The sequence below is a fragment of the Elgaria multicarinata genome, chromosome 15 (genome assembly GCF_023053635.1).
Source record: "Elgaria multicarinata webbii isolate HBS135686 ecotype San Diego chromosome 15, rElgMul1.1.pri, whole genome shotgun sequence".
Taxonomy (NCBI): Eukaryota; Metazoa; Chordata; class Lepidosauria; order Squamata; family Anguidae; genus Elgaria; species Elgaria multicarinata.
The window spans coordinates 10,374,505-10,397,962 of record NC_086185.1 but is presented as its reverse complement, the minus strand read 5'-3'; the positions used below and the strand labels follow the sequence as shown (position 1 = coordinate 10,397,962).

General features: G+C 42.7%; 1 protein-coding gene across 3 annotated transcripts in view; it reads left to right on the top strand.

The window, feature by feature from the left end:
• Nucleotides 1–23,458, top strand: part of FNDC3A (fibronectin type III domain containing 3A) — an 87,074-nt gene that overhangs the window by 8,508 nt on the left and 55,108 nt on the right. For all 3 annotated transcript variants that reach the window (XM_063141921.1, XM_063141922.1, XM_063141920.1), the window contains exon 2: nucleotides 13,959–14,098. In XM_063141921.1, the coding sequence (XP_062997991.1) occupies nucleotides 13,988–14,098 (111 nt within the window). In that variant the 5' untranslated portion in view covers nucleotides 13,959–13,987. The remainder of the gene's footprint in view (nucleotides 1–13,958; nucleotides 14,099–23,458) is intronic.

Here is a 23,458-nt window from a genome sequence, read left to right as displayed (position 1 = left end):
CTGCTTTGGTTATTATATGTTCCAACCCACATTTCGTAATACATTTCCTATAATTTTTCATTGTTTCCTTTTATAAATTAGAACAGAATTTGGGGGGGTGGGGAATCCCTGTTGGCCTGGTGCCAAGAAATCTTGTACTTAAATATTTGAAAGTCTCTTTTTAAAAATACCTATTAGGAATAGTTCATAGAAATCTACTTGCAGTCATGCTTTTAAACCTCTTATCCATTTTGAATTTCTGTATGAAGACGCAAATGGTAGCCTTGTGTCCTGCTGCAGGTAAACGAGTCTTGAACATGAATAGAAACAGCAAAATAGAATAGAAACACCCCCTTCACGTCCACATCTTCGGAAACAGAAATATTATCATTTATATTAAAACTTGCCCCAAATGGTTGTTTTACTAGTTACTGTATCAGCACAGAGGGTCTGATAAACTCAACAAACGAGATGAGCACAGCTGTCTGCTCTGCGAAGGAACAGAAGTCCCATCCACATCGCCCATGGGAGGTTCCTGGAAGAATTATTATTATTATTTATTTATATAGCACCATCAGTGTACATGGTGCTATACAGAGTAAAACAGTAAATAGCAAGGCCCTGCCGCATAGGCTTACAATCTAATAAAATCATAGTAAAACAATAAGGAGGGGAAGAGAATGCAAACAGGTACAGGGTAGGGTAAGCAGGCACAGGGTAGGGTAAAACTAACAGTAGAAAGTAACAGTAGAAGTCTGTACAACATCAAGTTTTAAAAGCTTTAGGAAAAAGAAAAGTTTTTATTCGAGGCAGGAAGCCTGTGTGCACCAGTTGCTGGGGAACATGGGTGGGAGGGTATTGTTGCACCGTGTCCTGCTTTGTTGGTCCCTGGCCGATGGCTGGCTGGTTGGCCACTGTGTGAACAGAGTGCTGGACTAGATGGACCCTTGGTCTGGTCCAGCAGGGCTCTTCTTATGTTCTTAAGGATTCCGGTTGCATTCTCAGGGTGATACAGCCAACGAGGCACTGCCAGCTCCTAGGCTCAGTGATTTGAGGGCAAAGGAAGCTGCTGCTCTCAGGGGAGCCTCTAACTCCCTGCCTCCAACTGAGTGCAGCAATAGGATATCCCGCATCACCTGAGGGAAGGCTAGTTCCTAAAGGCGGGTGAGTGGCAGTAGTCACTCACCCCCGTAGCCTTAGCCATACGTGCACTGGAATTAAAATAATGACATCTTCATTATTTTATAGCATTTTTTTAAAAAAAATATGGTGCCCCACTTAAGTTGCCGCCCTAGGCAACCACCTAGTTCACCTATGTGCATGATAAAATGTATAATAAACTAGTTCAGTGTATATCAATGTCTGTTTTGATTAGAAGAAGCACTTTTGTGTCATGCAAAATTATATGTTTAAAGTAATGGTTCATATATTCATTACTTGATTCATCCAAGTCTTTTAACCCACTGAGCCAACAGTGTTCTTAAAACCAGTTTGATCCAAGTATTCTGGTATATAGATTGGATAGTATGAGCTGCTCAGTTTAAAAATGTAGGACCACAAATGTTCTTCACATTCATCATATTCTGATCTGTTTTAGTGCTTTATATTGTGGTTTATTTTGATTTGTGTGCTCTGATTAGTAATGTGGGTTTTCCAGAAAATTTTGAATTGAGAAATTTTCAGGGAGTTTTCCCTATGCAAATTAGGCTAATTTGCATGGGGTAATTTTGCCTTTCCGATGCCCTAGAGAGGATCCAATTTATCATGCTTATTTTACTTGCACTTAATAAACAACAAAGCTTAAAAATATGCTTCATGTTAAAAAAGAAGTCCCAATACACCATACTTGACCTGAAATATTTGAGGGGGGAAATGAATGCTCATGTAATGTGATTTAAGTGTTACACTATGTAGAAATTTAATGGGATACTTATAAAGAATTCAACCCAATAGCATGTCCTTCCCATAGATTGTTTACATTTAAGGAAAAAATAGTACTAAAAACTATTGGCACACTAATAAATTTGCTGACAGCCACTCATCTGTTTAAACAGAGTTCAGCTCTGGCTGTTGGGGCACTTTCAGTTCCTTTGTCACTACTTGCTAGTTCCATTTCACACCAAGATATATATTTCAATGAAATATGTGCATTCTCTCACATATTTGCTAGGAATGATCACCTGAAAATCATCAATTACAACTTTTGAAACTGCCAAGGTTGCCTAATATACTTGTAAGTGGAATGTATTCATTGTTACTAATGAACTTAATGAAATTGAAAAAAAATGTGGGAAAATAAAGCTCTGGAAATTTTCTGCTCCACATTATTGGCCCTGATGTCCTAGGATGAAGTGTGGAGTAATATATATATATTTTACTAAAGAATAAATTCCAAGAAATAAATGAAGGCACTGAAAAGGGTTCATACTAATTTTAGCATGCCCAAAGAGCTATGCATCAGTTATAGATATTTCTTATCCATAGTAATCTGAAAAACTTAATTACAAGTTGGAAACTGTATAGTTTAATTGGTACTATATGCATTCATTATTACTAATTAATTTTATTTAACAATACATTTTTAGAGATGGAGACACTTTTGTGGAAAAATATAGCAGTAGAAATGTTTTCCATTATGGAAAACATTTGTGGAAATTTTTTCCCTCGACATCACTCACTCCAACTATCATAATTATAGTAATGCACATAGGTAAATGCAAATAACCACTGCTTTGCCTTGCTTGTAAAAAATAAGCTTAACTCTGGTCCTAATAGACATAGGCTTTCCTGTAAAGCAGCAAATGATTCAGGGACACCTTGGCAGAGGGACAATTGCAAGGTTTTCCAGCACTTTTCTCAGTGGCTGGCTGTAAGAAGGACACTTCCACTTCAGAAAACCTGCTGAATATGTAAGGCAAACTGTTTTTTATGGGTAAAGGATTTTTTTTTAATAATAAGTTTTTAACCCTCCTGTTTTTTTATAACCTTTTGATAGTTTTCAAGCTCTGATTCTTCCAGTTTGATGTTTGGCTGGTTTTTTTCTGTCTGGTTTACACAGGCAAAAGGCATCTAGCAATTTCCCCAAGGCAGAAGCTATAACTGTGTGCAAAGTGTCTCTCTTTCATTTTGTACCAGACACTGGGCAAGGTGAGAAGCAGCAAAAGAGACTCACACTGTTTCCTTCCTTCTGCAAAGCCTAAAAAAGGCCTTGATTCTTGTGCCACTGGTGGTGAAAGACCCCTCCTCTGAATTCTTTTATATTAATTGAGAACTTGGTGGGCGGGGAGTGGTCTCCATGCAGGGCATCTTTGGCTCATGTGCTCACCACAGATAGCTTGGTGACCAGATTTAGGGCCTTTTTCCCTTCCACAGTTCTCTCAAATGCAAGGCTAAGAATTTTGTCTAGGCTCCGAGGAATTGGTAGTATATTTCCACCCATGTTTTCTGTTAGAACTGTGTGAAACTGGACTGTTTTCAGTTTCAGCCCCTACTGGCATCGACTTATGACATAAATAGACTTGTGATTTACCCAAGTCTTCTAATTACCTAGTTTGGCATACAGTTTTGGTGTTCTTGTAATATTCACCTATATTCCGAACCATGCCCACTCTACTCTCTCACCCCCTTCCTCCAGTCTGGTCTGGAGAAGGACATTTTGGAGAGTGAGATGTGGGGCATGGGTTTCTTTTCCCTCTTGTTTGTCCCTCCCAGTCCTCCCTGGTATCAGGCTCTGATGCCAAGAAGGAGAGAGGCTTGTTTTCTCTGAAATTAGACCTTGGTGGTGTTGGGAGAAGTGTTCTGGGGAAATGACACCTTCTAGAGTCCCTGAAAATTGGAATGTAGTTGTAGCAATGTTCCAGGTGAATGAGAGAGGCATCCCTCCTTATCAGTGGAGCCCAGTAGCTAGCTATAGCCCCCCAGCGAAAAGGCTTTGGAACTGGGTCCACCCCCACCCCACCCCCCGGAGAATTGACTGGTATCTGTTATAATTCCCAATCCCAGTTTGAACTGCGCTTCAAAAAGACTCTTAAATTTGGAGCTCCCTTCCCCTTCCAATTGTGAAGGCAAGAGGCATGCTAAGAGGGATCCCTGTTGTTATCTCTGAGCGATGGGTAGCTAGCAAGGATTCTCCTTAGTCTGCCATTCACACCAAGGATGAGTGGCATACAGTGAATCTCCCCTGCACCTCCCCCTGGCGCTTTTGTATCAGTGCACCTTTTCTGCTCATGGGCTTTCCCTGGCCAGGGAATGCCTGCTAACACCAAAGCATTGTTTTGGAGGAGCTCCATCCAGTGCTTTAGCCAGAGACTGAATGAAGTCAGGGGGTGTCACAAAATGACAGTGTATGTGTCTTCTGGCATTCTAAATATAAGGATCTAAAGATGAGGTGGACATATGGCACAATCACCTTGATCACCACTTCCATAGATCCAAGGATTTGTATATTTCATGTGGAATCAAAACTCTTTGCTGAGTGAACCCAAGTCATGCCCCAGATAGAAGCTGAATGGCGTAAACTGGTTTATTTTACACTGGATTCTTTTCTTTTTGCTGGCTACTAGGAGGAGAACGGAACCATGCCTTAAAAGAGTGATAATTCACCCATCTAGACCAGTTATTGTCTCTACTTTGACTGGCAGCAGTGATCCAAATCTCAAGCGGAGGCCTTTCCTAGGCCTGCTTACTAAGATGCCTCTTAACTACCAATTGAACCTGGAACTTTCTATATGCTGATCGTATGGTTTGGCACCATTCAACATTCTACTTGGTCTTCCCCTCCTCTTTGTCCAGCTTTTGAACTGTTCATATTATTTCAACGTTTTATTTTACACCCTTAAAGGTACATTTGTATGTATGTTTAGAAAGAAAGAAAAACACCCTACAACTTCCAGCATGCTGGGAATTGTAGATGTTTTCTCTGTCTAAACATGCCTAGGATTGCACCATAAGTGCTGTAAACCTGATGTCTTAAAATAAAATATATTGAGATAATTTAAGATGTAGAATTCTTCTGTGGAATCTTGGAACATACATGGTGCCTAGTGGCTGAAAACAATTTAGCCTCTGTAAGCATTCTCTTCTTCCACTCATTTGATCTTGGACATTTCCCATCCTTCTGCAAATTCGCTTTCAACCTCAGTCGGTTTGGTGACAATAAGGAGAAGGAGTTGTGCTTCGTTTCTGAGATTTTCCTTGCCTTGGTCTACAAACACTGCCCTATATACTTTCTAGTTATATTTTGCTTGGTAGATGTCAAAAGACATCAACTGACTGTATGTATGCATTAGGAACTAAAAGCCTACCTGACAATTTATGGGAATGTTGGCTCACAATGAGATGATGCCCAGATTCCAAGAGCAGTTGTAGAGGATCTGTCTTGAACAGTTCTTGATTTTTGCTTTCACGTGAAACCAGCTCCTGGTTTGTTCTGTTACTACTTGTAGCTACAACTGTAGCCTATTTTACTCAGGAGGCAACCAACATTATGAACCACAAATCACATGTATCCATCCTAGTAAATACATTGTGCTTCCTGCTCCACTTTTCTCCACTTCCTTTTGACCCTGATGTATATGAAATAGAACTCTTGATGGACTCCAGACAAATGGCTTGGCTAAACCACTCATTCCTCAGTAATTCTCTGGCGTATTCCCATTCTCCTGCACTTTCCCCAAGACAATATGGCCTAGCTATCACTCTGCAAAGATCTTCAATATGCCTACATAAATGACACATTTCCAAAACAATGGCTTCTTTGAAAGACACCCTTAGGATACTTCTCAGTGCTAGGATTTGAAGTAGAGGCTGTCTGGCTCACTTCTTAAGAACTATATCTTGTAACTGTTGGGCGTAGAAACACAGTCCAAGATTCTGAACTGCAAGATGGATTCATCTTAGCCTGTCGCAATGGATAATAAAGGGTGCTTGAGACATATTTAATCCATACACATCCTCATAAAGGTAGGAGTTGTGCTTATGAGTCTCCTAGTGCTAATATGGAGCTAGTGTTTATGCTGCAGCCACTTTTGCAGATCGTGATCATTTGTAAGTTCGCCCTTCTTTTGGATTTGAAAAGTAGGCAGCGTGGTGTTTACAGTTTGCAAGAGAATCCTATATACGAAGTCTCTTGTAGAGAGAGACTTGTATTTGTGTTTCAGGAGTTAAAGTTGTTTTTGAAAAGAAAAGAAAAAACCTTCAGTGGTTTATGCCCACCACAGCCAAAGCTGTTTCACATATTAATTATGTGGGTATTTTCCATCTGTGTGCAGAAAATGTTTGACTGTGCTTACTTGTTGGGCAAGGCCTAAGAAACCTTTCCAGTGTCTCAACTTAACCTGTGGTGCCTTTCTGGATAGAAGCCAATTATACACGAAAGAGGGGTGCATATAAGGTCTCTTGGGAAACATTTAAAATTATTTGTAAAGATTTAATAAAAACATATCTTTAGTTTATGAACAGATTGCTATTATGGAGAGAAGGTGGTCCTTGCCCCCCCCCCCCGTCCTCCCCAGAATTAAGTTATAACTAGGATTCTGTCAAAAGCCTTATTTTCTGACCTCCCTTGAATTTTGCAATATGGAAACCAATTTGCCTGAAATGTTCATGTGTGGTCCTGCTGTGTGGAGAGAAACTCTTTCAAAAGTAATCTTGACAAGGCGTTACAGATGTGTTTATGGGGGTTCAGGGTAAAATGGCAATTCAGTGGGTCTGTAGAAATTTCAGGTTTGTTGAAGGCTTTGTCTTCTTTCATAGGGACTATTTAAATGGCTACTTTCAAATTAAAGATTATTCCAAAATGTATATGTGTGTATTTTTACCTTCATTTTTTAGCTCCAGGGCCAAGCAGAGATGAGTTATGCTCCTTGAAGCTGAAATAGTAAACTAGATATTGTATGTGTGGTGATGGTGGGCATATTTCCTGTACTACCAGAAGTCTCGAAAGAAACTGGAAGCTTTTCTTTTCTTGTAGGTATGAAACAACTTCAACCGTACTGCTTGGCCTCCACATTCTTTTTAAAGGAAATCTTGTCCTTTTGTAACTTTTGAACTAATATTTTAGGCATGACTTACTTGGCTAAGTCATTACACATGTAGAATTCAGTTTTGGGTAAACCATTCAGCAACCTGAAAATCTCAGCTTTTAAAAAGTGTGGTGTACATAAAACCCAGGGTTTAAGGCAAATTGTGATACCTTTTGTTTTGTTTTAGACAATACAGTAAAAGAATATTTCAGAGGATTTAAATTTTTTCCTTCTCTGTGCTTGCCTGTCTGGATGATAGCCTATTTAACATAGTTGCTCATAAACCTCCTTTGTTCTCAGCAACCAGATCTGAATGTGGTATTGGTGAAATACCATTATACAGTATGTTGTTCTTGCTCTGAACATCTGCACATGACTAAAATGTATGTGGCTTGAGAGCTTCCAACATATCTTTAAACAACGAAACTGCAATTGGGGGCATGTTTCAGACTCTACCAGGAGCATTGATATAGTGGCAAATTCTGAAGTATGTGCTCTGCATAATAGCCCCAAATCCATGACCCCCAAAGTCAGCAGCCCCAACACGTCTAAGCCACTTTAGTAGCCAGGTATTCAAATAGGCTATATTATCGAAGTAGTAGTAATAACAGCAATTATAATAATACAATTAATACACTGCGGTCATAATATGTCCCTTGACACCCAGTTTGCTTTGCCTCAATGAAGGGGTTGATGAGTGGAATGGACCATGGAAAAATTTGATGCAAGCCCTTAATCATAGAATCATAGAATAGCAGAGTTGGAAGGGGCCTACAAGGCCATCGAGTCCAACCCCCTGCTCAATGCAGGAATCCACCCTAAAGCATTCCTGACAGATGGTTGTCCAGCTGCCTCTTGAAGGCCTCTAGTGGGGGAGAGGCCACAACCTCACCAGGCAACTGATTCCATTGTTGTACTGCTCTAACAGTCAGGAAGTTTTTCCTGATGTCCAGCTGGAATCTGGCTTCCTTTAACTTGAGCCCATTATTCCATGTCCTGCACTCTAGAAGAATCGAGAAGAGATCCTGGCCCTCCTCTGTGTGACAACCTTTTAAGTATTTGAAGAGTGCTGTCATGTCTCCCCTCAATCTTCTCTTCTCCAGGCTAAACATGCCCAGTTCTTTCAGTCTCTCTTCACAGGGCTTTGTTTCCAGACCCCTAATCATCCTGGTTGCCCTCCTCTGAACACGCTCCTAACATGTAGTATTGAACTACATGTTACAATAAGCATTCAGTTAATATGGAGAAGTTTTCTTGCAGTCATGCAGAGAAATGTGGATCCAGTGCAAGCCAGCCAAGAGGCATATGCTATTTTATTGTATTTATATTTACTTTTTAATTTATTTTTATATGTAACTAATAATTTATCCAGTTTTTGCATAACGATTTTACTTGTAGACTTGAAACAGTTACTCTTTAAATATGGGGTGATAATATAGGATGGGAAAACCTAGAGGGGAGGAAATGTGGGGGCAGGAGTGGGGAAGGCATTATTGTTGTGTTGGGGAATTGTATTGGAAAAGGAAAAAACAACAACCTAATAATAATAATAATAATAATAGAAGCAGCAGCATTCTTAATGCTCCCAGTTTTATTGTGAAGAAGCAGCAGCAGATCTGAAGCTGTTCCTGGTGAGAGGAGAGGCTATCAAATAGTAAACTCTCCTCCCCTGTCCTGCCCTGCTGCAGAGGCTGGACAAGAGCGGGGCAGAGACCTGTCAGCCAGGAAGCCCACTTGAACCCATCTCCAAACACAATGCTGCCTCCTCTGAACTTTGCTTCATGGGGTGGGGGGTCGTAGCAAGCAAGAAAAGGCAGCAGCTGCTCTCACGTGTCTTGCTCACCCTCTCTCAGCATCGCTGCAGAGGGGATTGGGCCCATAATGCAACTTAGGGGAAGATCAGGAGCAGCTGCCTCTGCTCACTCATGCGTCCTCTGTGGGCAGGGCAGCATGCTCACTTCGGGGTGATGTGATGACAGCTGGGCCTGACATCCTCCAGTCCTCCACAGCCTCCAGTAAGAAGAGGGAGATTTGGCCAAGTGATGCTTCTTATCAGCTGTGTTCTCTCACTTACCATCTCCATCCAGAAGGTTCCTAATGCTCATGCAACCTCTCTCTTTGGATGGTGCAGCACAAAGGGGCCCCTCCAGAGGCAGTGAGGGGACAAAGAAAAGAAGGTATTGCTTGCTCACTCACCCTTATTGGAAGATAAGTCACCACCACTGCATCAGAATCCAAAGTGAGAGAGCACAGGTGAGTGTCTCCCACCCCACCCACCCACCCACCCACAGAGCTCAGAAAAGTTGTGGAGTGGGAAAGAAAGCATGTGAAAACTCCTTTTGGGGAATTGATTTTGCCCTGTGGTATTGAAGCTGATTTCTTTCGCAATATTTAAATGGTATTGCATCAACGTTTATTTTGATTCATAGTACCTCTTCTCAGATTTACAGCCCTAATCAATGTGTCCCGCATCCAAATTGACTTTTTGCCGCTTTATATGAAATGCAGCTGTTGAAGGCATTTCTCTGGCTTTAGCTTGGAAGTTAGTTGAAACATGCCCCCCACCTCACCCCCCAAAACACATGATAAAGTACCAAGGCAGTGTTTCTTCAGATCACAAGTAAGGGATTATATACTTCTCTCCCCCCACCCATTGAAAAGGAACTCCCTGCATTCCAAAAGCTAGCAGCCACAGGACGCAATGCTCTTAGACTTGAAATCCAAATGTGACAGCCGTTTTAGAAGCATTGCAAGACTGTATTTTTCTAGGGTTACCATTCAGGGATTATGGTTAAACTGGAAGGCTGTTGGAGACTTTTTAATGGTATTTTAATCTGACTGAATTTTAATTCATTCTAATGGGAACACGCAGCTTGTAAATTACCACCTGCCTGGAGCCCTTGGGATGGGCAAAGACTATAAATCTAAGTAAGTAATTCTGCTTAAATGTATTTCTCTTCCTCACCTATGTGTCCAACAAACTACTTTTTTAAAAAAAGATTCTTAAAACAAATACTCTAACATTGTCTTGTGCTAGAAACCTGAATTAGGGGAAGAGACCCAAAATGCCACCTGTGCGCTCCCCCCCTCCTCCAAAGGTGCCACCTGCAACTCAAATGTTTCTAGCATGTTTTTCACAGCTGGTTATATTTTTAAACTAATAATTTGAATGCTTGTTTAGCAATGCTGCTCCGTCCCAAAGGGCTCTTCCTTGTGTTTTTCTCTGTGTTGAGATGTGTTGACAGAGACCAAAAAGAAGTCTCGTTAGCTCAAGAGTCTCCTGAAATGCCCTTGTATTTCACATTCTCAGCTAGAGAGTGCTTTTTTTAAAAGTTGGCTATTAAATATTAATATTGTCTTACTATGGACAAGAAAGTGTGTGTCTCTTGATTTCAATACTGGCAAAGTGCCTGTCGTGGAAGGGATTGGAGGAGGGGCTGTGTGTTGCAGGACCCCCTTGAAGAGTGCAGTGCACTTGCCCTCTTAGTGGAGATCTGGTGTCCAGTGCAGGGGGCGAAATAGGCCAGGTTCTGTCCTCACTGCAGTCGTGTTTCCAAATGCAGTGGTCAATTTGAACCCTTGGAAGTAAGTGGCAGTCATTTGCTAGGAAGAATGAAAAGAAAGGGTTGATCTTGAGGTCCGTTTTTGCCCTTCCCTTCCCACATATAGCCTGCTAACTTTATCACATAGAACTCAGCAGCTCCTAGTGAGCTCCCTGCGAGGATCTAAATGGGCTGCCAGAGGGGGGACAGTTGTAGTAGGGAGGGGCAGAAACTACCCCAAATACTTGTAATCTTATTATCTGGGCCATGTTTGCATCCTACCCACCCCTGGCCCTAATTTTAGCTTGCTTGCATTTTCCTGTTGAACTCTATGGGAGCCATTGACATCTGCGCCAATTCCTAGCTGCATAGCCCAGTCCTGTTTTTGCATCAGGCCTTCAAGCCTATCTTCACAGCGTGGAAGGCTTGCAACTTAAAAGAGAGAGAGAGAGAGAAATATTGTGTTGCATTGTGTCCTGCTTGTAGGTCCCTGGTTCACAGCTGGTGGGCCACTGTGAGTGTTTGGAGACCCTCGGTCTGATCCAGCATGGCTGTTCTTATGCCAAATCCCATGGTCAGTTCCCAAGTCTGCTTGTGTAGTACCAAAATCTGCTTGCATTTGCTCTTTGATATGTTGCCTGGCTGACATGACAGTGGCTTCATCCACAAGTAATGGCAAGCCATGGTTACATCTGAATCTTGAAATTCAAAACCATGATCAAAGTGTGGTTTCTAGATCTGTTTGGGAGGGCAAGAGCATACCATAGGTTGCCAATTTGGATGTAACGGCGAGCTATTTCTCATAAAGAGACAGAATTGGAGTGTGCAAGAGGTGAACGCCTAACTCTGAGACTCACTCATGTAAGGCAAGGCGTAGTTTGAAGTTGCATGTGAACAAAACTGACATCTCAATGCAAGCTTGCTGCATTTAAAACAAATGCGAAAACAATTGAAAGTGACAGGCTTCAAAGGTTGCCAGTTCATCCCTGGAAGTATTCCTGTCACCAGATGATTCACAGCTCGCCAGTGGTATTAGATGTGATGTAGGAGTTTGAGAAACTGTAGTTCTGTGATAGAGCACCTACTCTACGTGCAGAAGATCTCCAGTTCACTCCCTGGCATCTCCAATTAAAATGATCAGGTAGCACGCAGTGGGAGAGACCTCTCCCCGAAATTCTGAATAGCCACTGTCAGAACAGGCCGTGCTGGATGGCATGAACAAATAATTTCACCTGGTAGAAAGCTTCTTGTGAGTTGGATGAGTCCAGGAAGCAGGTCCCCAAAATCGAGATTGGGCGTTGTAAAGCTTGATTAAATTTGGGAAGTGGCCTGGGGAAAAGTAGGTATCTTTCCCCCAGCTAAACCCATGTAAAGATAGCACTTGGCCTGAAAGCGCATGATATAGCAGACTTGCTGAAGCTAAGCAGGCTGAGAAACTGTATGACAGCCTTTCACCACTTTGAAATCCATGATAACAGAAAGGCAAGATGTAAGCGTTTGAGAGCTGGTGTGGTGTAGTTAGAATATTGGACTGGGACTCGAGAGGTCCGGGTTCTAGTCCCCACTTGGCTGTGGAGCTCACTGGGTGACTCTCAGCCTAACCTACCTTGGAGGTTTGTTGTGAGGGCAAAATTGAGAAAAAGAGGAGGACCATCTAAGCCACTTTGGGTTCCTTGCAAGTGGGAAAAGGGTGAGATATAAATGTAATAATAAATAAATGTTATAGCCAGAAGACAAATCATAGGGACTATGTAGGCTCTTGGTTGTATACATATCCCTATATCACTCATTTCAGAAAGAAGGGCTAACTAAAACTCCCATGTGTCTGGTATACTCTGCTTCCCTGCGGTTAGTTGTTGATATGCGTTGTGTTATGTTCATACAAAGGAGAGAACCTTTTCTGTGGTAGCACCCTGAATCTGGAATACTTGGCCTAGGGAAATCCAACTGGTGCCAAGACTACAGTGTTTTTGACACCAGCTCAAGACATTTTTATTTGCCCAGGCATTTTAAATTTATGCCATGTTTTTATTGCCTCTCAGTTTTATGAAGGAACGTGGTTATTTTAAAATGTTTTTCTTGTGAAATTTCAAGAAGAGAAAAAACAAAACAAAGACATATAATATACATAAATATATTCATACATAAATTTGTATATATAAATACAGTGTAGATATTAATACAAATGATATATATTTCTAGCAATTATACATAAGCTTCAACAAAAGTGGACCAGATATCCAAATAAATATCCATTCGAAGGCAAGGTTTATATGCCACCAGATATTGAAAGTATTGTAGGCTCAATCCATTGCATTATTGGAGGTGAGTATTTATCCTTCCAATGTTGTAGTGTCTGTGTTTTAGCTGTCAAAGGGCACGGAGAATTAATGTGGACTGACCTTTCGTTAATTTCCAAGAAGTAGGTAGATAATTTAAAAGAACGTATACATCAGTGAATAGTAAAGCTCTAGTACAAAATCTATTGGTATATTAATCTCATCACAACAAGACGCAACTACTGGGCATTGCCAAGACATATGTTTAAAAGATGTTGTGTTGCACTACCCAAAATTGGCCAAATTAGACAAGCCCTTATTAAAGAGATGTTGCAACATCCAATAGACATGGAATTATGAAGGGTTGTGTGAGTTGATATGTTTTTACTATGTTGTACGTTTTACTTCTGTACATTTTCTTGGAATTAGGATAAAGGGTGGGTTTCACATAATTTTTTTGGTGTGTTTCAAATTTATGTCTAGATTATATAGCAACAGCTCTGAGCATTTTAGGTCATTCAGATTTTTTTATTTGATCATCAGCCACAATCAGGGCATCTTGATAGAAAATAATACTAAAGTTGTAACTATTTATGACAAGGGTGGTCAACTTCTGGCCTTCCAGATGTTTTGGCCTAGAAGTTCCTCCCTCACCCCTGATTTATGGGATTCACTGTGGCATGTCCTTATCCTCTGAACAGAAGTACTCATTGCAAAAGCATATAGAATCTTGCACAGGTGGGAAGGAACAGGTATAGATAAATCTGTGTGAAATTAATTTTGCAGAATTCAAAAACTTACATTTAGTTGGCTTAATAAAGATTCCTAATATGGATATTGTGTTATGTTCAACATAGCTACTTTGCTGTTTTTTTTTTTTTCATTTTTCTTTTGGTCAAACACTGAGGTTAGTCAAGGCTTTGTTTCCTTGTATTTGTTTAAAACTTCTGATTATAGTCCTAAGTTGGATGTACTTGGTAAGACGTGTCACTTTATCTCATCTTGTACAGAAGTTTGACCTTTTGTTCTCAAGCTTTTCCGGTCAGGTGAACGTGTTCCAGAGCTCACTCTTTCTGTACCTTAATAAAAGCATGCTGACATTTGGAACTCTTTTTGTTGTTGTTTTGTTTCATCAGGTGGCTGATGTGAGCGAAACTATTAATGAATGGTCATTTTAGCTATGATGGCAGACCAGCCACCTCCATTAGAAGCCACACCTATTTTGAATGAAGTGCCACTTCTACCTCATATGGTCAATGGGGACACCACGCAACAGGTAAGGGGACCTGCAAAATATGAAAGCTTCCTACCTGTGGGGCAGAGGGAAGCGTCCTATTCTGTAAATGCTTAGATTCTTATGAAGCTCAGTAGATGGAAGATACGAGCAGGCTAGCATCTCATTATTATTATTATTATTATTATTATTATTATTATTATTATTTCCTGCCTTTTTCCCCAGTAATGGGACTCAAGGTGGTTTACAAGATTAAAACATGTACAATTAAAACATACAAATATAAATTTACAAAAGTTAAAATAGAATTAAACCTACAGTAAAATTAAAAATATGTTAAAAGTTTTAAAAACAGTAACCGTGTAAAAGGTAGGTATGTGTGTGTGTGGGGGGGAGGAATCCAGGGTAGCTCCAAAAGCCTGCTGGAACAAAAAAAAGTTTTTGCCTGCCTCCGAAAATGTAGCACAGAGGGAGCCAGCCTAGCCTCCCTGGGAAGGGAGTTCCAGAGCCTTGGAGCAGCCACTGAGAAGGCCCTCTCCCACGTACCCATCAGGCATGCCTGGGATGTTGGTGGGATTGAGAGAACCACAGTTAGATGCCTGTAGTACTTCGTGAAGCTCAGTCCATGGAATAGATTTGACTATAGTTAGCCAAAACCAGAATTCAGTGTGGCATCTGAATTAAGCCTAAAACCTCATACTTTAATAGAAATGGAATTTATATAAGAAATATTCAGCTTCAAAAATGCAACTTTTTGAATGGCAGGATCAACTATAATTTATATTTCATGTATCCATATATTGAAAGTGCTATTTAGGTATGTGATATAGTGATCTCCTAAAGATATTGGAGCCTGACAAGCTGACAAGCTTTTGCTACCAGGTGCAGAATGGTATTTCAAAACAAGCTTCTAATCTAGATTCCCAGCATGAATACATATCATAAGGGTTTCTGCTTTGTGAGATTTTAAAGGTAGTTTTTGCTGGGTGATTGTATTTGTTTGTTTTTTTCTTGCTCGCTTGCTGTTTTTGAGCAAGTATCAACGCTAATGTTTTATGATGGCTTGGTGTAAATTAAAAAGCTGCCAAATTCTTTCATTTAAGATTTATGTTCCCTCTGGCTTGATGGGGGTTGCATTGCACAACAGAGCACACAGTGGAGTTAGTCTCTTTATCTTTTGTTTAATCAATTTCAGAAATGCCATTCATAATTGCAGGCAATTATTTGAAGATATTCAATGGAGATTGTAACCCAGCTCTAAGGCTGGGATCCAAGGAGCTACTTTAGGCAAGCCCAAAGGGTGCGTTGTTGAATTACGGATTCCCAAGCCATATTAAAAACTACTTTTGACATTTCCTTGAGTTTTGAAAAAGAGGCTTGTCATGTGATGTAGACAGCTGGAGTGAGAGATACACAAGTCCAAAGTCCCAGTTGTGTGTGTGTGTGTATAAAACTCGCTTGCAAAAGAAACAGCTGGTGGTTAATAAAAAAAGTTTGCCCAGAAATGTTTTTCTGGGAAAAGTGGTTAGTAAGTGAGAGTTCTGGTAAAACATATTTTGAAATGGCACTTTTGTCTACATGCAATAGACAAGGCAAAAAAAAAAAAAAACTCTTCAAGAAAGGATGAGTTTATGAAAGCTTTGTAAATTTAGCCAATGCCATTAATTCAGTTTTCTCTTGGCTTGGCTTGAGCTTAGCTTTACTTACGCATTGAGAGTTTAAACATAAGAGGAGAGTGGTTTACATTGTGGCATGTGTTGACATTTTAAGTATCCTTTACCTCTGCTGCAGGACTCGATAGCTGCTTGCACATACTTAAAATCTGGATTTGCCTCTCTAAAATTGTAAATAGTTTCTTCTGTTTGTACTGGTAGCACACCGTAAAAGTAGAGCAAGAGTAGCTATTATAGTGCTGTAAAATGTGCAGAAAAAGGCAACTAAAATGATGAAGGGGCTGGAGCATCTCCCCTATGAGGGAAGGTTACAACAGCTGTGACTGCTTAGCTTTGAAAAAAGGAGGCTAAGGGGAGACATGATAGAGGTGTACAAAATTACGCATGGTGTGGAGAATGTGGATAGGGAGATACTTTTCTTCCTCTCTCAAAATACTAGAACCCTGGGTCAACCCATGAAGCTGAGTGGTGGGAGATTCAGGACAAATAAAAAGAAGGACTTCACACAGCATATAGTTAGACTATGGAATTCATTACCACAAGTCGGAGTGCTGGCCATCAATTTGGATGGCTTTAAAAGGGGGTTGGATAAATTCCTGGAGGGGTAGACTATCCATGGCTACTAGCCCTGAAGGTTATGTGCTACCTCGAGGCAGTAAGCCTGTGTGCACCAGTTGCTGGGGAATGTGGGTGGGAGGGTGCCGTTGCACCGTGTCCTGCTTTGTTGGTCCCTGGTCAACAGCTGGTTGGCCGCTGTGTGAACAGAGTGCTGGACTAGAAGGATCCTTGGTCTGATCCAGCATCAGGGCACTTCTTATGTTCTTATGTCCTGTGCTCTTGAGATCCCTGTGCTCTTGGGATCACAGCACAGGGCACCCACCAATACTGCTTTCTCTCACGTCAGGAGTGTGCTAAAGTTTTTTCTTATGGGAAGATTCCTTCTGTCTTTATCCACCTGGTTTAATGCAACAGGGGTTGGACTTGTGCTTCTTACAGCCACCCCATGCCATAACAAGCCTATTTTGAAACTCGAGGGACTCTCAAGGGTTGAAATATGGTTTTCATTGTTCCAAAGATGTCGTCTTAAACCCTGATCTTCTTTGAACTTCTTCTGTGCATCAGTTCAGTCAAAGTTGTGCAAGAAAAGTTTCCCGTGAATTGTGCAGCTAATTTCATGAGCAGAGCTGGATTTGGAAAACACCCAAAACTATTACACAGCTAATTGGCTAGAAATAAATATTGGAATGTGTGAGAGAATGGGTAAGTTCACACATCACACTAAGCCAGCCCTGAGAATAAGTCATCATGGGTTGGTTGTTCACTTGCTAACCTAACAGACAATTGGTCACTCTGTGGCTTTCCATGGCTTGTTTCCTCCTTGAGCCCTCCCAGCATGTATTGCAGCTACCTTAGTGGAAGAACTCTGTGTTTCCTTGATCCCTACATCAGCACGCTTTCTGCAATTGGTTCAGTGGGGTAGCCGGCTGGCAAGGTAAACTCTGACCCACCCTGCATTGGCTCACCAAGTAGAATGAGTTTTCTGAGCCCCTATAAATGTGGTAACCATTTTGCAAACTTTGGGGGAGGGCGTGTGCATGTGGGGGGGGGGGAGAATGTTTTGCAGTAGTGCAAAGCTGCATGTCTGCTATTTAGCCCAACCTACTGATAATCCCCCTCTTGTCAATGTCCTTGTCAATTTCATCGGTGATTTCAGCACTTGCCTTGTTAGCAAACTGTCTTGTTTATTGATCTTAAGCAAGCTGCTTTCTAGGATCCCTTTATTCCTGAAAAGTGGGGTCAAAATGCTTTCAATATTACAGACTTTGCCACATCAGAGAGGTTGTTAGTTTCCCCTGAGAATATGAGGGACCTGTATGAGTATATGGGAGGTATTTTCAGACGTATGTCTCTCCACGTGGAAATAAGTTGGTTAGTTACTTTATGAGGACGTTCACAGAGACAAGCTAGATGTTACACTAACCATGTGGATTAGCATCCCCTAGTGCAGACCCCCCCCAACCTTTTTGGACACATTTGGGAATTTGAGAAACTGTTGTGGGCACCATCACAAAATGGCTCCCATGGGGGGGATGTGGCTAGTCACATAATGGCTGCCGTGGAGGCCTGCCCAATCTTCTTCTGACCACACAGACTTTTCACCTTTGCTCTCTCTTTCTCTCCATTCTCAGCCATTCGACTCCCTATTTCTCTCCCTTGCCCCGTACCCAACCTTCCTCTTCCTTCCTAGCCTTGCTCTTTCTCTCCCCACACACCTCTGTACCTCACTGTTTCTCCCCACTCCTAGCCTCTAGCCTTTCTCTTTCCCCTGTTGCCTTGCTTTGTCTTCCTGCCCGCTGAACAGCTGATCAGCAGCAAAATGAGGAACAGGAAGGAGAACCTGGCACCTTAACAATTGTCAATTTTTTATTTTTTAAAAAGTTTGTTTTTTGAAAGGGGAAGGGCGTGGAGAGCTTTGTGGGCACCATTGGAGCTTCCTAGGGGCACCATCTCGGGGACCCCCTTTCCTAGTTGGTTTTCCACCACCACCTTAGCATCTCCCAACTCTGTTGTTTCAGAACAACTCACCACATGAATTGTTAGCACCTCATAGCAAGTGCCCTCTCTTGATCCATGTAGATGAAATAGCTCTTACAGGTTTCAAATTAGAAATGACCTTCCTGCAGTCTGCACTGATCCAGGTGCTGAGTATTATTTATATCCCCGAGCAGCTAATGAGAGCCGCTTCAATCAGTGGAACAGAAGCAGTTAAGAAATTGGGTTCTTATTTTATCCCGGACAAAATGAAAGCATTGCTGATCCTTGGTTGAACGTGGTACCATAACTTACTAAACCTTTTAGTAAAGATGTAAAATGTTTGGCCTATTCTGCACTTAAGAACTGGGTCAGAAGCTAAGCAAATACAGCATAAACACTTTGGTTTTATTACTTCTTGTAGAAAAAAAATGCTTTTCAGTAAGAAGCAAATGGTTTAGCTGTGGCTTTACATGATAATATTAGGTCATCATCGACCTTTGCTGTCCATATTATCTGATCAAGACATGCGTCATCTTGGCTTTTGTTGATTGCACAGTTTGCTGTAGCTGGTCCCTTTGTCATGTTTGTGCGGTATATCAGCCTTGCAAGGTTTAGAAGAATTAAGGTTAAAATCAACTAGCAACAAAAAATATTCTTATTTACTTAATCTGCCATAAACCCCTCATTTTGATTTTTAGTACAGTAATGTAGTACAAGGCATACTTTATAGAGTGGCTGAGGGCAAAATATAAAATCTAAGGACGTTGTGTGCTGATAATATAGTTGGCCCATAACAAGAACAAAATCTTTGATTCAGATAGCTTGTGCCTGAACAAAAAGTATTTAATTAGCCAGTATTCAGAAAGTTGCAGGGTACAAATGCTTGTAAAAAGGGAAGGTAACTGTGGCTGATGTTTTGACATGATAAGAAGACAGGAAGCAGCCTTACCGTTGGTCCATCCAACGACACCATTTTTGTCTTCAGTCGAATGAGTTTTCAGAGTCTCAGGTAGAAACCTTTATCAGCCCTACCTGGAGATGCCAGCGATTGAATCTGGGACCTTTATGCATGCAAAAAGCATCCTTCCCACTTCTGAAGGATGCAATCAATCACTTTCTACAGTTCTATCCTTGTATAATTCTAGTGCATGTTGTGGTCCAGGGTTTAATAAGCACGTCACTATTAGGAAATAGCAAGTCCAGGGCATCCTGTCCAGTTATTAGAAATTCAAACTTTCATTCCTGGCTTAAGGCAACAACTGTCCTTGAGAAATTGCAGACAAAGTGCCACTAGTCTCTGGGCTCTGTGTAAGAGCATCTAAAAGGAGATCCTTCATTAGTAATTTGCAGACTTTCGACTTAAAGCAGGGATCTTCGCTGTTTTTCAAGCCAGAGCCACTGTGGCAAAAACAAAAACAGCCCTTCAATGTGAGAGCTTCATTAATTACTAAGTAATTGAATTTGCCCAGGATAATGCAAATCATACTTTAATAGCATGTGTGAGAGTGTGCCCACAGCTCCTTGACTTTGTGCAGTATTTGTACTCGGTCATTGCAGTCCACCTCCCCCCCAAAAAAACCTCCCCCAACAGTTGCTGTACAAAATTTGCATCTCATGATAGTGCTGCAGTTCACAGCCAGATTGGACCTTGATTCAGTAATGTCAGAGTTGGAAGGAAGTGAAAAACCCTCTTCTCATGTTCTCATGTGCAAGAGAAGGGCGCATTTGCTCACATCTGCTCCATTCCTCTTCTCTCCCTCCCCCCCCCCCATGTTGTGCACTGCTGATGCCAATAATAAGAAAGACACCCAGCTACCTGGCCCTGCCATAGTCCCACAGTAGCTTGATGGAGCAAAGCAAACCCAAACCCCACAAGAAAACCTGCACAGCATCCAGAATTTCCGAGGGCATTTGCTGGTTGTTCGCCTCACCCCTTTCAGATAATTTGTCTCCCTCTCTGCCTTTCCCAGCTTGCTCTTCTCTTTTCCTCCTTTGCCTCTCTAGTCTCTTGCCTCCCTCCCTGTCTCTCAGCGCCTGCATATGACATCAGACGTGGGTGCCAGACTGGGAGGAGGTAAGCTCTCGTAGTGAGGACAGGGACAGCAACATCAGGAGGGGGCTGTCGATGCAGTGATGCCCACCCGGTTGCTTAGTGATGAGCAGAGCCACAGTTGTGGAGTTTGGAGGCCGTCACTGGCCAGTAGGCCCTGCAGTGAAGAAACACAGGCAGTGGCCCTGTTCAGACAACATGCTAAACCATGCTGCTTAACCGCAAAATGGTTAATGGAATACATTAAGGTTAATGCAATCCGTTAACCATTTCATGGTTCTTCTTCGTGGTCTCTATGCATCACACATATGGGCTTTGCGCCTGCGCAGAGACCAGACCGGAACCTTCTATAGCTGAGTGGAACGTTTTTGGCGGGAACCCCTCCCCCACGCTACTGCGCATGTCCATGGGGTTCCCGCCCTACCCTCAGTTCTTCGTCGTCCGCCATCGTGCATAGACCATAGAACCAACCTCTTAGCGTTTGTGTCTTAAAAATCTCTTTTTACTCTAATTCTTTCTCTTCTTTTCTCGCTTCGGCGTTTTTCTTCTCCTTTATCTATCCTATATAAAAAAAATAAAAATAAAAATAAAAATAATAGTTTTGTAGTTTAGATTTTCCTCAGCGACTTCGTCGCTTGAGGCCTGTATGGCACTAAAAGCACCGTTTAGAAAGTGCGTAAAGTGCGGGGCTAAGCTCCCTCCATCGGACGGACACTCCCTTTGCATATTGTGCTTAGGTGAAGGGCACGTTGTCGAGACCTGCCATCATTGTATGGCCTTTACAAAACAGACCAGGAAACATCGAGCAGACCGACTCCGCTCGGTTCTTTGGGAGAAGGCTCTCAAGGCCGCTGAGGCCCCGACAATGGAGAAGACTGCGGCTCATAAGTCCGTGACTCATAAGACGGCACTTACTAAGACCGCACCGGTCAAATCATCAGACCAAAGCACTGAAGTGCAGACCAGAGCTCATAGGGCTGAGATACCCCTCACGCCTGGTCGGTCATTCTTGAGTTCAAAGGCTAAAAAGGACTCTAAAAAAGCCAGAACTCCAATTCCTTCTTCTGAGACTGAGAAGAAGAAGAAAAAGAAGAGAAAGAGGGATGCGGAGAGAACCTCCTTAGCATCGCCTCCTCCAGTAGAGCCGGTCAGGAGTCAATCCACTCCTCCCGCTGCTCCCACTGCCTCGGTATCGAAACCGCCCTCGGTATCTGCCGCCTCGATGTCGAGACCACCCTCGGTATCGAGGCCACATTCGTTACCAGCGGTACCGACTCGTCCGCCTAGCCTTTCGGAAGGCGAACTGAGGGATTCGATGTCGGCAGTGTCTTCTCACCAGCCCCCTCGACCGCGAGAACTTCCATTGTTGCCATCTCCAAGGCTAACACCACGCCGTGATTGGGAGGCAACCTCTCGCTACTCTGAACCTCAGGCGAGGGGTGACGAATACCAATGGGAGGGATACCGCCCCCAAAGGTATTTTCAGGAACAGCAGTATCCGCGGGAGGATTACTATGCTCTTCCCCCGCCTACAACTAGGGTGTGTCGCTTTCCTTTGCCTCCATCACCAGCGCCTCAAAGATCATCGGTATCGACGCCTCGACAACAACCGTCGGCGTCGACTGTGGCGATTCCTGCGGTATCGACGGATGATTTACATTTAGTCACCGTATCATCACCCGAGGAACATTATCCTTCGGACTCGGAATCGGGTGTGTCGGCCGCTCCTTCTTTTCCGTCACCGGAGGATGAGGTCCAAGATAGAGACCCTTCCTCCCCATCAGACGACATGGTTAGGTTCTCGGACCATATTTTGCGAATGTCTAGAGCATTGGGGATAGAGACCCAGGAAGCTAATGAGGCTGTGGTAGATCGTATCTACGATGTGTTCCAGACTACCACGAACCAGAGGATAGCGATCCCTCTCCCTCACGCGCTAAAGCAGGCAGCGCAGTTGACTTGGAAGACACCGATGTCGACGCAGGCAACATCAAAACGCCTAGAGACTCTGTATAAAGTGCAGGAAGAGGGTGCACAATTTTTAGTTCAGCACCCTAAGCCGAACTCAATAGTGGTTGAGTCAGCACAGGGCCAGTCTCAGAAAGCACATTCTGCTCCAGTGGACAGAGAGGGAAGAAAGCTAGACATTACTGGCAGAAGAGTCTACTCGTCATCCTCCTTGGGCATCAGGGCATCAGCCTATGAAGCAACTATGGCCCGTTATCAACTTTTTCTTTGGGAGAAGATTGGTAATCTGTGTGATCACCTCCCAGAGGATAAAAGAGAGGTGGCAAGAGTTCTTCAAAATGAAGCAACGGGTATAGCACGGCAGCAGTTGTCCACCGCTCGACACCAGGTGGACTGCCACTCAAAGTCGATGATGGGGGCCATATCGTTAAGAAGGCATGCCTGGCTTAGATCCTCAAATCTAACTAACGAGACTAAGGCCAGGATAGAAAATATGCCGTTTGATGGAGAAGGTCTATTTAACAGCAAGACCGATGACACGCTGGACTCCATCTATAAAGCTCGGACGACTGCTAAAAAGATGGGGTTTACTTTTCCCTCGCAACCTCAATACCGTTCTAGGAAATGGAGACCTCCGATGCAGCAGCAACAGCATCGGCCCCAATACCAGCCGCAACCTCGGCAGCAACAACAACAGCTGCAGAGGAAGAGGCCTTACCAGGGCAGATACCAACATGACAAGAGGCAACCCGACTTCAGCAAGAAACAGCGGGTTTGACTCTTTAGATCCAGATCCACTCCCTTTTGCGAACCGCTTAGCACCCCAGTACCATCAATGGGAGTCAATTACAACAGACTCCTGGGTGCTCACTATCATCAACTCGGGCTATGCCATCGAGCTCGATGCCCTCCCTCCCTTTTCCGGCGTGAAAGTAACGACTCCATCCCCTCCTCTGCTGCTCGAGGTACAGACCTTACTATCGAAGGGAGCCATCTCTCCCGTACCTGCAGAGGAACTCAATCAGGGATTTTTCTCTCGTTACTTCACGGTCCCGAAGAAAGATGGAGGTCTTCGACCGATCATGGACTTAAGACAACTGAACAAGTTCATCACCCCGAGGAAGTTCCGTATGACAACGGTTACTTCAATTCTGCAGCTTCTACAGAAAGGAGTTT